Below are 17,152 nucleotides of genomic sequence, written 5' to 3' on the forward strand. Positions count from 1 at the left end.
AGTATTAAAACTGATGATACAGATGTTCATTCGGAAATAGACTATCTTTCAAATGTCAAGAAAAATATTCCATACTAATTTTAATGATTTTGCTACTGAATTACGTTAGAAGAGCGCGATAGTTAATATAATATAATTCTTTGTTTATTCGACACGATTTTGAAGAAGTAGATTAATCTTTATTATTCTTTGAAAATAAAGTTTCATAATTTGAAACTTTTTCGCGAAATATCAAGAAGTTTTACTATTGAAATTAGTATAAATCCGGCAGCTCTGTAACAAATAAAATGTTATTTTTAAAATTTTGTGATAAATATTAGAACTACGCTAAAATTTATGCATGTGTTCCTTTCAAATTACAATTTTCATGTTGCTACACTAACTTTCACCAAAAGTTTATGAATACACACAACGATATTATACTGAATAAACTATCTTTTATTTTCATGTCATTTTTATTTACAATGTATTTTCACGATTCTGCCATTATCAGTCTTTCAAATAATTTTCATTCTGTTTTGAAATTTTTGTAGATTTTGTTGGTGTATGTAGATTTAAAAACACAATGATAAATTACACATGATGATTTTTAAAAATGCATGTACTAAATAAGACTTTTGATAGTAGTTCACGTTCAATTAAGAGAAACGTCTACATTATATATACTTTTTCCGCTGCATTAAACATGAACTACGTTCAAATATGTAAAATAGTGCTTCGAGCTTCTATTCGTGTTTAAACATTTATGTTATAATGAAATAACACAATAAAAACATTAATGATACTGATTTTATCTGTATATTTGCTTGTATGTGATGCTTCATTAATGTACTGTATTTTTCAGTTACGATATATAATCTCACGTGAATATTTATAATATGAATATAATAATTTCAAACCACTTTCTTCTATTTAAACGTAAAATACTCATTTATTAATCTGCTTTAATGCTATTGATTATTATATTCTTACATATGTCTAATTATGTATGATCACAGCAATATTTGTAATTTAGGTACTATATATCGTATTAATTTTAATATATTATTTAAAATAAAATAATATATGTTTAAAATATGTAAAATTCTTCAAAATATTGCGTTTCGTGTAGATTTGTAATAACTTTATATATATAATATTTTTCATAGTTTAATCATATACTCCAAAAGTATTTGTTTAATTAAAGTGAAGATCAATTATCAAGCTGAGACAATTTGACAAGTTCATTCTATTAATTTATAAAACAAAATTTTCGAATAAAACTAAGATAAAACGTGTTTAACATATTAACATATACAGGTGCATATAACACTTAGCTTCAAATCATCACGACACACCTTTTCCATCACGAAAAAAATGGTGGCACCGGAAATCGATGAATCGTCACGGAATTTTTGAACAAGTGAGCAAAGCCCGTGGGGTGAGCAAAACGAGAGGGAAGTTGAGCCGAGTTGGTAGCAAATTGAGTCCGGGATTGGGTTCTCGCGAGGGCCCAATCCCCATGCGCTTTTCTCATTTTAACACCTGACGAGATCATGAAATTTTTGTTATAATGGTCTGTATTGCAAACAAGTGAGCGAAGCACTTGGATCCAATCAACGAAGTAACTATGTAATCGTGGAATTAGAACGGTTTTCTGTGGGAAGTTCAAAAATCGTAGTGTTTGACCGATTCGAAAAAATAATGGTTTATTTCTTTTTTTGTTCTAGAATCTGAAGATTGTTCTATCAGAATAGATCAGATTTTGATGGAGAAAATCTCAAAAAAAGTTTTTATATGATTTGAATAAAATTGTTTATTTCCAAATTTTTATTTGTTTATTTCATTGTTTTAATTTGAGTGCGGGGGGAGTGCATTTCGAATAGTTTACCTGATGGAATCATTACTCGGAATAGTATTTTTTTTCTTTTCATATAGATAGATGAAGGTATAGAAATTATAGATGTTATTGAAATTTTTTTCATGAATAGTCTATATTAACAATAAGTGGGTGGAGCCGTTGATGCAAGCGAGCGAAGTGAGAGGTGATTTGGGCCGCCAATTACGCATTTTTAAAGCAAACATGTTTTTTTTTTCATTTTTAGAAATTTGACAATTTTGATTTTTTAAATTTTCTTTAGGGACACTCGTCTCTTTGCCTCTTTCCTGATTGAACCACTGATACAAGACTATAGGCCTATACCATGTGTATTTGTGGCGTGATTACGCCGCGTGCCTATTAGTTTAATAAAGAAATAGATAAATTCGATAAATATTTACTATATTTTAAAGGAATGTAAAAAATATACAATATTTAAGACATATACAGAAATTTTTACTATGTTCTTTAGGTTACTTCCTTGTCTAATTTTCATTTTAAACGAAATTAGAAAAGACATTTTTCTTTCTCATTTTGCGATTATATTTAAAATAGTTTATTAACAATTTTAATTTTAGAACTGGATTATGATTTTCAATATCACCAAGAATTGGGTTTTTAATTAGGTAAAATTTAAGGTTAAAAAATTGTCAAGCAACTTAAAATCTTAATTCCGAAAAAACTCTTCCGAAAATTTTTATTGGAAGACAGAATAACTTCATTCATCATTTTAAAGGATTGAGATGTCGAAAAGTTTGAGAAATCTGATATAAAAGATAATAAAAATAACTTCCGCCTGGATATTTGTTATTAAAGTGGTGTCCAAACTTACTGGAACTATAACTTCATTTATGGAAATTGGGTTACGTATTATACGATCTCTCAATTATTACATATATTACTGATGTATTTTCGTTGTATCTATCTATTAAAACTTTTATCGGTTTGAACTAGTAACAGAAAATATAGCTTAATTTCTATGATTTATGTATATTAAATCCGGGAAATGACGATAATTCTAGTATTTATGTTTAAATTATTTAGAAAAATGTCTATAAGTTTTGTATGGTGGTTGAAAGATTAAAAACTTCAATTGCGATAAATATTACGATTAAAAAATTAATTTCGAGTTAATCCTATTTTTTATAACTATACATAATGACTGTGATATTTCAATGTAAACTTCAACATGTCGATGTCATTTATAACTTGTTATCTACTCATTCAGTAATCGATTCTTTTGTTTAACGTTACATTGAAATTTACAATACTCAATTATAATATGCCATTGAAATTCTACCGTCATGAAATTTTATTTTTTGTATCTTGCACAGATAAAGATGAGTCTTTTGACTCATCTTTAACTGTGCAAGATACAATAAATAAAATTGACTTTTTCCTTCAACTGAAACTTTGTCATATACAACAGCATTTGTCCGAATTTAAGCCGTTTTAAGTGCTTTTTTCGAGAAAAGATTATACATTGTAGTACACTTCTCAATGACAAATCCTTAGATGATGTGGAAATTTTAACAGTAAAATTTACTTTAAAAGGTATATACTGTATGAAACTAGATCGATACAAATGTACAGTACAACATATTATTTATGTATCCTATGTATTCGTATAAAAGATTGAGATTACAACTAATATTTACGGATTTAGAAATGAACTAGCCTTGTAACTTATCAGATTTAATAATATCCATATTTTTCTATACCATAGTCAAAATATCTGAGTGTTTTTTAATTTTTTATAGTTATTAATGGTATATTTAAGAAGTAAAATTTTCAGTTGAAAGAAGACATCCGTTAAATAAGCTGTAGTATAGTGATTTATTCTACCAGTTATATTGTTTTTTTATTACACCAGTTTTATGTGTTTTACTCATTATGACTGTTATACACTACATAAAAAAAGATATAATCTACTCTAAGTAATGATAAGTGTTAACATATAGCAACAAAAACTTAAAACAAATAACTTCTAGACGTTCGTAAATCTTTTTACTTATTAGCGAGGTTGAGGCCGAAGTTTTCAACGCGAAAACGTGTACGTCGGACGTTCAGCGTTGCTTTCCTGTAAGCCTAGAAGTCTGGCAATGCGTTTGGAAAGTCAGTGTAATCATGCCAGACATTCCAAACATCATTGTCAAACTTCTAGGCTTACAGGAAAGCGGCGCTGAACGTCTGACGTACACGTTTACGCGTTGAAAACTTCGGCCTCAACCTCGCTATTGACAGTATAAAGTATAAAACAAAAATTAAAAAAATACTACAAGAAGCATCACTATATTATTACTATATATTTCAAGTTATAGCAACCGAGCAGCTGTCAAAAATCTGGAATAAAAATGCTAATTAAAAGATTGATCAGGTCAAAAAATCTTACTTACAGCTAAATATTTGACACTCCGGTTTTAATTAGTAATTCATATAAAAACATGAAAATCCACTCGATACCTTGATGCATTTTTATCAGTTCAACACGGAAATTTCAAATTATATTCCTAGACTTACCGGATAATCGGTTAAAACTATTAAACGTAGAAAAAAATTAATGTATTAATCGTTTTAATTAATGCGATTAATCAGCAGCCATAAAGTATTGGTGTCTTGTAATATTCGTACAGAAATACAACCATAAAAAAGATAATTGTAAAATGTCATTATATTAGAATTAATAATTACTATTTTAATTCAAGTCACATTTCTAATAATAATTTTATTGTACATAAAGAAAAAGCACGTTGAAGTTTAAAAAATGGGTCTTCACTGTCCAATTAATTGATTGAAGAATAACAATACAACTTATTCAAAAATCTTTCAACATTGGAGAAAACTAAATCCTTCTGACACTTGGTATTTTCATAAAATAAAAATATTTGTATATATATTAGTGAATACATTAAAATTTGTAATACTAATTTTACTACAATTTTAATAGGATTATTTTAAAAAAGCGAAGTAAACCTCAAATTTTTAATGGATATTTTAATGACCAATAGCAACCCGTTACCGATACTGAAAAACACTAAATTAAATTAAAAGAATTAAAGGAAAGAAAGAATATATAGACATCAATTTTTCAAGTGAAGAGGGAGATGGCAGTGAAATATTTGTTAATATCACCGTTCCTATAAAAACAAATTTTACTGTGATAGACAACTGTTTCAGCTTACTCATCTGTACATGAAAGTCCAGAAACCATTGATAATTGTAATGATAAGTTCATAAAATATTTTAAAATCATTTAATATTCACATAAAAAGACTACACAGACCTTCTATGTTAGTGCTATTTGCGATCTGTAACATAGCACTCCCAACTTGTATTCCTCTGTAACATTCTTGTTATTGTTATTGTATTTTCTACTGATCCTTTTAAAACACCGTCGCGGGACGCCCATGGATCCCAACCCTTTTTCATCTCCTTTCCTTTCTCACCCCCAACTCTTCTTCCCCACTCCCCATTTTCCCCTTTTCCATAACACAGGTTGTACCAAAGAGTGATGATACCTGTCTTACTGCTACTACTATTACTACACAGACCTTCAAAAACGGTAAGCAGCTTATCAAAAAATTCGGAGAAAGGTAATAATTACTCTGCAATATATATTTTCACGCAATTTAATAATGAAACTTCGAAAATAATTTTTAGTTAATGTTAATTAATCTTCCTATATTCATTTATAGCATTTAAGTTAGTTGTGTTTTCAAATTGCTTGAAAATATGCAAGACTGAGAAATCTTTAACTTAAAAATTGAAATCAATAGCTAAATTGTGAGTGATTTATTAGGAGAATAGAGCCTGACTACGGAAAATTATTTCTAAACAGCATTGGTCCAAGAACTGAAAATGATGTAAATTTAATTAAACCACAGAAAGATTGAAAAATGTGTTCTGTGTGATATTCATCAAATTCCTTCTTCTGTAATTCGACTTAACAGATTTTCTTATTATTGCTTAGAGAACACAAATTACATCAATACAAATTTATTAAATTAAATGGCAATTTTTATTTTTTTACAAATAACAAAAATACTATTTGTTGTAACTGGAATAATTTATTGGAACGAAAACAAATTTAAGGAAATGTGCATATTTAAAAATATATATTTACTTTTATGCGTTTTGAGTTATTTTCTTCAAAAAATATTTGCTTAGCATATAAATAGTGATATATAAATTTTAAAAAAATTTAACTTTATACTTAGCTGATATAATCTGTTTAAAATTATAGTTTTCAAACCTCTTTTCATTGATATACTGTACAGTATTTACTATTTATGCCTGTGGGTAAGCGTTCATAGAAAATTAAGCATTATTTCTAAATTATAGTGATCACTTTAATTAAAAGTGATATTATAATTACGAGTATTTTATATCTGTTCTTTTTCCCATATTCAAAATCTATATAATAATGTAAGTTATATTCTCAGAAAATTAAAAATAATTAATTTTGTAATAAGTAAGTTCATAGTAAAGAGGATTGCTTTCAAAACATGGTATGAAGAAGAAAAATCTCTATGAAAACTATACTTATTATTTTAAATATATTTGTACTTGATATCAACTTTGTGGTACTCAAACAGCAAATTGATTTGACGATTTTATTTATGACAATTTAACCATAAATTTATATAAGGAGACTTTATTTTGATTTTAAAATTATTTTAAGAAAAATTAAAATTTCTAGTATGATATATATTTATAAAGTATTTGTTTAATATTACTTTTATATTTACTTTTGTTATCTTGCTAACTATCATATTTAAAGATTATTATCATACATAATAATTGTTGTACTAAAATGTAGAATTTACTATAAAATGTCACTTTAATTGTTATAGAAAGTGTAAAAAATGAGATTTTATATTCTTACTACAGTAATAAAGTTTTAAGCTGAGTAGAAATTATGTTTCTACGAAAGAAGCATAATTTCTCTCTGTAATCGTTATGAATTCATTTGTTGCATATAATAATTCAAAACATATTGTAACAATAAAATTCAGTATCTAAAACTTTATTAATTTAATTAACATAATTAAAATAAATATATATCATTGAACAAAAATTGAAGAATTTTAATTTTTCAAATTAAATATAAATGTATTTAATATTAACATCGATGTATTCTATATTTATCTATTATCAAATTTGATTTTATTGAAATTTAAATCTTTTCTTTATAAATATTTATTGCTGATACTTTAATATAACAGGAAATTTTGTAAATTAATGAAATAAAATACTATCTGTACTGTATTTAAGAAATTTTAGTTTTTTTTTAAATTATCAGGATATTTAATCTACGACCAATGTTGAATTATAGACTTAAACGCATAAACAATATCGAGAAAATTTTCTCAATATCGAATATTGGGAAAAATAATAAATGCAAATATTTAAATCCAGGACTAAGATTGGAAATCAATTATTAAACAACATTGTTAAACGATTCTGAAATAATAGAAAAGATTACTGATGTTAGCAGTTCAATCTAGAACATGTCGTACATTCAAATATTGAGTTTCAACATTAGTTTATATTACTTATTAGTATAAAACTTTTAAATATAAATATGTTTTCTTAACCTATATAAAGAGAAGGTTAAGCTTTTACATTATTCAACTGGATTGTGTGAAATGTTAGTGTTTTATAGTTACGAATTTTAATAGAATGTCACATAAGTATGTGGAAGAAAAGAGAAATAGTTTAATTTCTATTTTTGCTAACACAAAATATTTGCTTTGAATAGAAATCCAAATTTTTCACGTTTTTGTTTTGAAATAAGAATGCAACGTTTCATCAAATGAAAAATCGACAAAATATTCCTTTTCTCGCATCTTAATTGCTAAACTGGAATAAATATCATAATAAAATATTTACGAATTCATCTAACTTTTTTCAGGAAAAATAAAATGATTTTAAAATTATTTAGTCTTGTAATAATTTCAATTTTCTATGTAACTTAATGTTACAAAATATTCATTCAATTTTAATTACATTTTCATTCCGTGTCTCCAAATATTCACTCGGAACTTTCTGAAGAGGACGCAACCTACATCTTACTAACCACTTATTATCAGCCTAAATACTGAGTTAGATTATTATGTGTGACAGCGCTATTATTTCAAAAACGGTGGCTCTAGCAATTCATCTAGCATTTTAGTTTCGAAAACCGATAAGAATAACTTCATTAAAACATTTCTAGGAAACCGCAAACCTCTACAAAATGCTATCGTATGCAATACTTATTCATGCAAATAGACTTTTTACACCTTGATATTAATTAAAATTAAATAAGAAAACGAGCAAATATTTAATGTGACGTCGTCACAATGCCGGCCTGCAATTATTCATCACAATGCACTTAAGTTTAGTACTGTCTTGCTTCTGTACATCATACTTTTCCTGTTTAATTAACAATAAAGTCATGTATCTAACTCCATTCAGGAAAAAATTTTTAAATTCAAATAACGTAACTTTCGGCCCAAAGAGGAAGTTGGTATATAGTTACTTGGGCCCTCCTGCCCTAAGCTTTCCATATCTGGTCTTGACTTTCATATCTAACACCGTTCTCGAGATTAAGGAAGGACATACGGATGACAGTGAGAATTTATAGGTCTACAATTTTTTCAAATTGCAGCCCGGCAAGTCTTTATTCGAATGTGTCCTGTGTAACATTTTAGGTCTATACAGTTAGAATTTAACAATAGCAGCCATCTCGCTTTCTTCCTATTCCCAGTTTGTTAGTGATAAATCATACATCAGTGACGTATGAAGACTTATAAAATTAGGTCGTTTAATCCGATTATTATTAAATATAAAAGTAGAAGTAAATATGGAATAAATATCATAAAGCGAAAGTGTAAATTCATAGAAAGTTGTTAAAGATATTGAAGTGTAAATTCATTGAAAATATAAACTGAATAAATCTAAAATATGCGAACATTTATTATTAAGTTATTATTACGGGAGTTTAGATAAAATAACAAAAAATTATGTGAATCGAGGAAAAGTAATGGAAAATATATAAACTCGGTGTTTAATAATTAATAAAAAATGCAAAGCATTTATCCTAAATTGATTTAAAAATTTATTTATTTCACGCAATTTTTTATTAAATTTCATTGAAAGGAATTTTAATAGGCTCATAGTTGTTGACATTTGCAAATTAATGGAATAGTAATAATAAATATAAATCTATTTTTATAAATAGGTCTAATAACATAAGATTTATTTCTTTATCAGATAGAGTGAAAAATTAATTTAGTTAATAATTTTGATATATCCAAATTCAATAAATATTAATAAACACGAATGTAATTTTGATAATACGCTCGCTTAATATATTTTGTAAAGAAAATTTGCAATGCTTTTACATTAGCAACAACTCGTAATAATTAATTCTTACTCAAAAGTTAAAAAAATAACTAAATTTCATTAAAATATGTCATGATGACGGTTTATCTTATTATCAATTTATAATTTTAAAAAAATATATTTTTGTGAATGATATTTGCAATTATGTAAATATTATTCAAAAAATAATTTTGCATAATATCCTCATTATTTATGTTACAATATTACAAAATAACAAAATTATGTAAGTTCATAATTGTGAAATGTAATAATATTCGAATAACTGAATAAATGAATGAATAATTATGCATCTTTGTTTATAATAACGTGTTTGTGGATTTAAAAAAGTCCACCATCTGCTAGACATTTTTGCATTTTACTGTCAGCGAACGTCCAATAAAATTATGCAAATATGCAGACTATCGAACTTGTTTCAGAACCATCTCATTTCTAAAATACGGAAAATATCTCTTCTATATTTAAATGAGAAAAAAAATCTATAAATGTGACGAATTTCCTGGAAATAAAAGAATAATAACCATAATCTCGATCGCACAATAAGAACAAGAAATAAAAGAATTGGATAATATATAAATTGTTATGGCATTACAATTTCATGCAAAAAATGTTATAAACAGTATTTACAAATAAAATGTAATAATAACCCAACAATTAATTTACTTTTATTTATAGCTATTATATTAAAATTACTATCACGCACAAAAATAGATTTATCAATATTTAAAAAGAAAAATGATTAATTATTAATAAAAGAGTTAAATATTTGAAACTAATACAATTCTCCAGAGAGTCGTGACCGCTATGATGTTCCATTTTCATTTTAGGCAAAAACACTTTCGATGTAAACGTAAGGATGTGGATTTGTAAAAGAGAAATTTCTTCTATCAAGAGAATCAAATTTTTTTTCCTTCAATCGACTACTTCTGTTAGTCTCTTGAGATTGGCTTTTCAATATGTTCGTTGATGATGCTATTTTAAAGCTTTTCCATTCACCTATCTTAAAACTACCCCTTTCATTTCTTTACGATTTTACTTAAGAAAATTGATACGGTCCATTTAGTATTGAATCTCAAAATATCGAGTTAATTTTCAAAATACTGATTATTAGAAAAATGTTGTTATTTTAAAATCCAATAAATAAATAAATAAAACGAAAAAATAATAAAATAAACTTTAGAATTAAATATGTATTTTTAAAATTAAATTAAAAGAAACATTTACAATCCTTGCAAAAAATTAATTTGCTAAATTAGAATGTGTAGTAATCTCTTTTATGTAAAGACTTGTTTCTTGTTTTCAAAAATGATTTTTATTCCTTTTTTTGTTTACTTGATTACAGCATAGTAATGTTATAATGAACAAAAAAACTGTATATTAATTTATTTGAGAAGATATTGTGAAAATATTTTGGAAAATAACTAAACTTAATAACCATTCTAAATTTGATTTACCTAGGTTTGTATGCATGCATACATCCATACATACACATAATTTACATATTTTTTTTCTATTTACAATTTTATTCAGAAAAAAGGTAAACGATAAATTATTATAAAACATGTTATTCTAATATTTGCTGAGAAATAAATATAGAACATCGAATAATTTAATAAAGAACTGCCTGCTTAAACTAGTTGAAATAGTTTATATAAAATTTAAACTGACATAAATCATTCAAAGAATCAATCACATATGAAAACTAAGAGAAATTTTCTATTTTATTAAATAAAAATAAAATTTAGTGTTTTATTTGGTTTCAATAATTGCAGTCAATTATTGAAGCATAATAATCAGTTTAAATTCAATTAAAACTTGTCTCATTTCGTAATAAACATGTTTTATTGACAGATGTAATTAAGAGACAATCCAGATTCGTTTAAGCATTAAGCAAATAGTATATTCTTTTCTTAAGTACAACATTTGTTTCGAAAACAACAGATTAAATTTTAAATAACTTCAAATCTCTCGATTACTTGATATCGCCAGTACAAAAAAAAAATTAACACTCAGTCAAATATTATTAATATTCTGCATCATTGGAAATTATTATTATTATTATTATTATTAAAATGTACTTTATATCAATAAAATATCAACAGTACTTTTGAAAAATAAAGCAGATAAATGATTATTTATTTAAAATATAACAGTATGATTTATTAATTTCCTGGTACGAAAAAACAAGACTCCTAGTTTTCTCTCCATTTATTATTGAACTTATCCGTTTGTCATTTAATTTTGAAGTTTCGACCTATTTTCTGTAATGAAAACTATGAAATTAATTTATTTCACGAAAGATGATGTCATCTATTGTCATGCAAGACTCTTCTTTCGTTAAAAATTTGTTGGGATTCAATGAATAATATTAAATTCAAAAATATTCAAGAATACGATTTTCATCTTTTATTACTTTCAAATATATGTCAATCCCTTCAACAAAACGACTCTTTTTAATTAATTCTGGAGATTATTTTTATCTTCGAAGATTTATGCTTTTGTAAATTAAGTAATTGTATGTTTGTTTTAATATAGCACTAAGGCGACTTTAAAATTCTTCCGGAGATATTGGCGCAGTTTTATAAATGCGAACATGTGATTTATAAAAATAATTTGTTTTATTTGCATGTTTTAGATTAGCAGTTTTATAATGCAGTTTAATCACAAAGATTTTTAATGTTGAAAGCATTGAAAACTGAAAAAAAATTTAGTTTTATACATCTCGTTTAAACTAAATTTTTCTTGCTTTTACAGAGTTTTCATTTCGAATTAAAAAATTTTGACAATAGAAATTTTTAATATGCATTACACCCTGCTCTTGCTAATCCGGCCATTTTTGCATGGAGAGAGCCGGACTACTGAGAGAGCGTAGACCTAAAGGCAATAAATCACGTAAACTGTCGTTCTTCGGTACTGATTCTTTCTAAATATTAAAATACAAGCGGCAAATAAACTACGACGCTGAAATAAAATATTGTAGGCTACACAAAAATGAAACTCGAGTAAACACGTAAACAGGATGTATGACCTGACTAACATTTTCGGAAGCGCTTAGGCGATCATAGGGGGGATATGCCGGATAATCGAGAGTGTGGAATAATAAGAGCCGGATTATCAAAACTATATAGTATATTCGATATTAAATTTTAATTAAAACTTTTTAAAATTAAGAATAAATTTATACCGTTGTAGCAATATTGATTAATAATTGCATATTCGTTAAACATTAATTGTTTACAGGAAGAAAGCTAATTTTATAAATGGATTATAAATTATTAAATAGTTTGGTTAGAAAACATAATGAAAGTATGTGAAATGTTCCAAAATGAGTAGATCATAATTGATGCATTGCAGCATAAAATGATATATTCGCTTGATAGTAAATTAATTCACTTACCTGAGCTATCTGATCAAATCGACCAAATAGTTCATTTAAAGTTCGGACGAGATCTGAAGCAGAAAGTTGTTCTGACAGTTTAGTGAAGTTAACAATATCTGCATAAAGGATGCTGTAAAATAAAATTAATTATTTTTAGTTTTAAGTTAATGAAATATGAAAATGATTTAACAAACATCTGCGTAAGTTTTCGTAGAGAATTAGATTTACCTAACATTATTATGACGTTGAACATATAATTCATGAAATCTGTGTTTAGAATGAGGTTTCGTTTGGCACGCATCTGCCATCTTTAGCATAATGCTACGTTTCACTTCAGCAGCTATATAAGCCGGAATTACACTTAGTAAAAGTTGCTCCTGAAGATTATCAAAATATACTATTAAAATTTTAAATATTTTTAAAAAATTCGAAAGTAAAGCTACCTTTGCAGTTTTAAATAAGTTACCTGTTGTTCTTTTTCGTATTCTAATTTGATACGCGATTCAATAACGCTATTTGTCCCCACGAAGGTCTTTTCGTGATCAATGTCAGCCATTCTTCGGTGAAAATGCCCAGCACTCAATGCACACGAAAGAAATAAACAATTGACTACAACCTGAAGTAAAAATTAGAATCTTATTATAAATCACGAGTTTGTGATAGATTGTACGTTATTATATCCCCCAAAAGCATACCTCTTTAATTAAATTATCTGTAAACCTATTAGCCAAAGCTGCTTCTAAAGCAATTTGAGATATAGCCGTAAACAGCGCAGTGGTTCCAGCTATGAGCCGAGGCATAGGTAGCATTGCATACGTAGCGAATACGATCATGTATACAGGAAGAAGATTGTCTGATGCAGTCCTTAAAGATTTGTTGAAAGAAAATACCGAAATAACAACAAGGAAACATAACCATATGAGGAAAGACAAAGCGTGAGAGCATCTCTGGAATGTGTCTTGAAGTGGTAGGAGGATGACAAACACTATAAATATCACACAAAGGGATATCACCAAAGTAAGTATTCGAACAGAATCTGCAGTGGAATCCTGAAAGAATAATAGTGTTATTTATGATGTTATGATCATGTAATAAATATAAAAAATTAATGTTGTTTCCTTATTACAAAATAAAAATAACAGCACAGACAAACGACATTTAGATAGATATCAGAATTTTCATAATACTAATTTTACAAAATATTTCTTAAAAATCAAAAAAGTGTAAAAATTCAGAATACTTAAGAATATTTATAGTGATTTTAGAGTTTTGTATAATAACTAGTCTCGAGACATTAACAAATAATAGAAAAAATCATTTATAAAAATTTTTTCTAATACTTTTTAATTATTAACCAAGAAACATTTTGTAAAAAAGGAAAAAGAAAATTTTTAAATGTTTGTTTCATTTGCTATTTTGTTGAAATTATTTTTTAAACGAATACATTCTCAATTTTATTTGTAAATTCAAAAAACATTATTAAAATTTCAAAATATTTTCTATGCAGTATGAATACTATATCAACTTTGATATATTATTTACATGGATAAATAAAATATAACGTTAAACTGAAATGTTACAACTTTTTATGAGAGAAAACGCGTAAGACAAATATTTAAGTAGAGTAAAAAAATTTAAATTCTCTCTTTATAGATGAACTTTATATATAATGAATATAATATTAATCATTAAATTTCTTTAATATAATTTTAAAAATAAAATAGAGATAAAAAAGAAAGTTTTTGAAAAATTTAACGATTATAGACGATTTTACTAAATTGGGGTATGAATTTCAAGATGTGTATTCATTGTCCTGTGGAAATTCGAAACAAATAATGTGGTAATCAATTTAAAAACTACTGACTTATTTTAAACATTGTTTTTTTTTCATTTGATTTATTTGCTTTAACTTCTTTTATTTATTATATTTTTTTTTTTTTTTTTTTTTTTTGCAATAGTTAATGTCATGTCTGCGCGTGTGCATATATACTTGTATATATAGCACAATACACTCTCCCCCTCAATTTACGCGGAGTATTTATTTCACGTTGTTTTTATATGCGTTTGAAAACCCCGTAAATTGAGTCTGCTTGTATAAAAACAAAATACATAAGAGCAAAGTGTATGTCGCAAATTTATCTATTTTACATTAATTTCATGTATCAAAATCTATCCTTAATTATTTTTTAACAGTGACAGTTAAGAATTTTAGCTGGCACTGATCAGATTCAAGAAACAGGTTTTAACATGGAAATATATGAATGACTATGCCCCCTATTTAGGTGTAACTGGTCCCTATATATGAAGAGTCTTCGTTACGTTAGTCACACCTAAATGGTACGTTACGTTAGTCACACCTAAATGGTGTGATTAACGTAAAGAAAACCCGGAAAACTCCATGTGGCCAGTCAGTTGGCAAGGCGCGAACCCATCACCCACTACCAGTATTCAGTGGTTTTATCCACTTGGCCACTAGTGGGCCCTGTTCTTAAGCAATACGTGCATTCAAAGTATTATTTACTTCTATCTTATTTAAGTATGAGAAAAATTTTGTTTTGTTTTCTTCTTTAAAGATGTTTACTTAATTATCCGTAACACTCTTAACGTACACTTTATGTTGCCGTGATGTAATTTTGTATTTGCTTGATAGTGTTACGGTTCTAATTCATAGATATAAATAAATATTGAAATTAAAGTTTTTATCACTTAGCAAATTTCTTATAAATTTGTCAAATCACTCAAGTTTCTGAAATCAAGTTTTTTTGCATCGAATACAGAAAAATAAATTTGTTGCCACTGTTTGCAGATATGCTCAATATGCTCTCCACGAATCAAAATCAATACAAAATCAGAATAATATAAAAAGTACAATCAAATAAGAAGTTTTGTCCTAGTAATATACCGGTATAATAATTTCCATAAATATGATAGGAAAAATATTTTTATAGCGTAAAATGAGAACGCGTAAAACTGAAACCTCACAAAAAATCCAGCAATGAGTTACTTAACTTTCCCGGTAACATTTAAAACTGCGTTTGTGGCGCCATCTGTTACGATATTTTATTTAAAAACCTTTTATATTTTTAATTATTATAAAATGGCGAAACGCTTAATTTTGAGGATAGGGATGGATTATATATATATAAATATAAATATATATATATATATATATATATATATATGCTAATAACGAGTAAAATCGTCATTACGTCCAGCTTTACTTGAGATATGACACACGACTTCCTTTTATCTCACCACTCCCTCGATCTTTAACCATCAAAATTTAATAGCATTAATCCCCTAAAACAAACCTCTCTACAAAATTTCAGAAATTTTCGACAAAAATCATAGGAGTTATTAAGCTTCAAAGAGGTGAACAAAATCATGCTACTTTCCCACACACTAACATCCATACACACAGAAAAAGTTCCCAAATTCTTTTACATTTCTCGACGTTTCAAGGTCTCCTAAATCCAAAAATGTAAAAATCTTAGATGATCATTTTTTTAACCGATCGCCATACTTTACCTCTGTTATGTATAACAACTGGCAAAATAAAAGTACCACGAGTGATTCTTTTCCGTGTAAATCGGGAGGACCGTGTATATAATTTTAGCATTAAAATATATATAAGCATATATATATTATTGTATATATATATATAGAATAATATATCTCAAGATTTTTACTATGTTTTGGTGCTGCAGAAATGTTTATATACAGTCTATATAATTCATTATTTAATATCGATAATATATAAGGTGATTTAGACTGTCCGTTCAGATTCTAATCTGCAAAAAAGTTGTAGATAAGATCAAATACTGAAAATATATTAATAATAATATTATTATTATTAAAATACAAGCGAGAAATGAAAATATAGTTATTTTCTTTTTATAAATTCTGAATTTTTTATCATTCGATTTTATCTCAATGTATACAGAAACAAAGACATAGCAGATAATCTGAATCATCTTATGTATTGTAAAAACACTAAAATATCTTTAAATATTTACAAACAGATTATTTACATATAAAGTAAACTAAAAGACTAAAATACTTTTTATATAAGAATATAAAGTTTCTATTTCTATTATATAAAGTTCTAAAAGCTAATTTATTTCTGGGATTTGAATAAATTAGACAACCTTCACAAAAATAAGTAAAAAAAAAAGACATACAGACACATCAGAAAAAATAGATTTTAAAGTAATCTATTTCTTACGTTAAAAATAAATTTATCTCAAAAATAATAATTTTATATTATACAGATATAGCAGACAGTAAAGTTCACACACATCAAATATTATATTTTTTCTTAGTTTTAATGTAATTTTTGCTTAAAAAGTTAATTAAAAATCATAAATAAGTTAATATCTTAATTAAAATTATTTTTTCATTTTACTATCATATTATATTTTTCTGTGAATTAATTATAAGAACATTTAATCATATTTACAATGATTAATTAGCAAACTTCGTTTTCTATAGATAAATGAAAACTTTTATCTGATGAAAGAACATGCGAA

The 17,152-nt window shown here is 26.2% G+C and overlaps 1 protein-coding gene across 2 annotated transcripts in view; it reads right to left on the reverse strand.

Annotated features, from left to right (window-relative positions):
• Positions 1-17,152, reverse strand: part of LOC136990270 (adenylate cyclase type 2-like) — a 150,170-nt gene that overhangs the window by 14,576 nt on the left and 118,442 nt on the right. For both annotated transcript variants that reach the window (XM_067288655.1, XM_067288654.1), the window contains exons 3-6: positions 13,319-13,672; positions 13,090-13,239; positions 12,852-13,000; positions 12,642-12,753 (exon numbers count right to left, since the gene is read on the reverse strand). In XM_067288655.1, the coding sequence (XP_067144756.1) occupies positions 12,642-12,753; positions 12,852-13,000; positions 13,090-13,239; positions 13,319-13,672 (765 nt within the window). The remainder of the gene's footprint in view (positions 1-12,641; positions 12,754-12,851; positions 13,001-13,089; positions 13,240-13,318; positions 13,673-17,152) is intronic.

Source organism: Centruroides vittatus, unplaced genomic scaffold, assembly GCF_030686945.1.
Source record: "Centruroides vittatus isolate TY-2023 unplaced genomic scaffold, ASM3068694v2 scaffold_899, whole genome shotgun sequence".
Lineage (NCBI taxonomy): Eukaryota > Metazoa > Arthropoda > Arachnida > Scorpiones > Buthidae > Centruroides > Centruroides vittatus.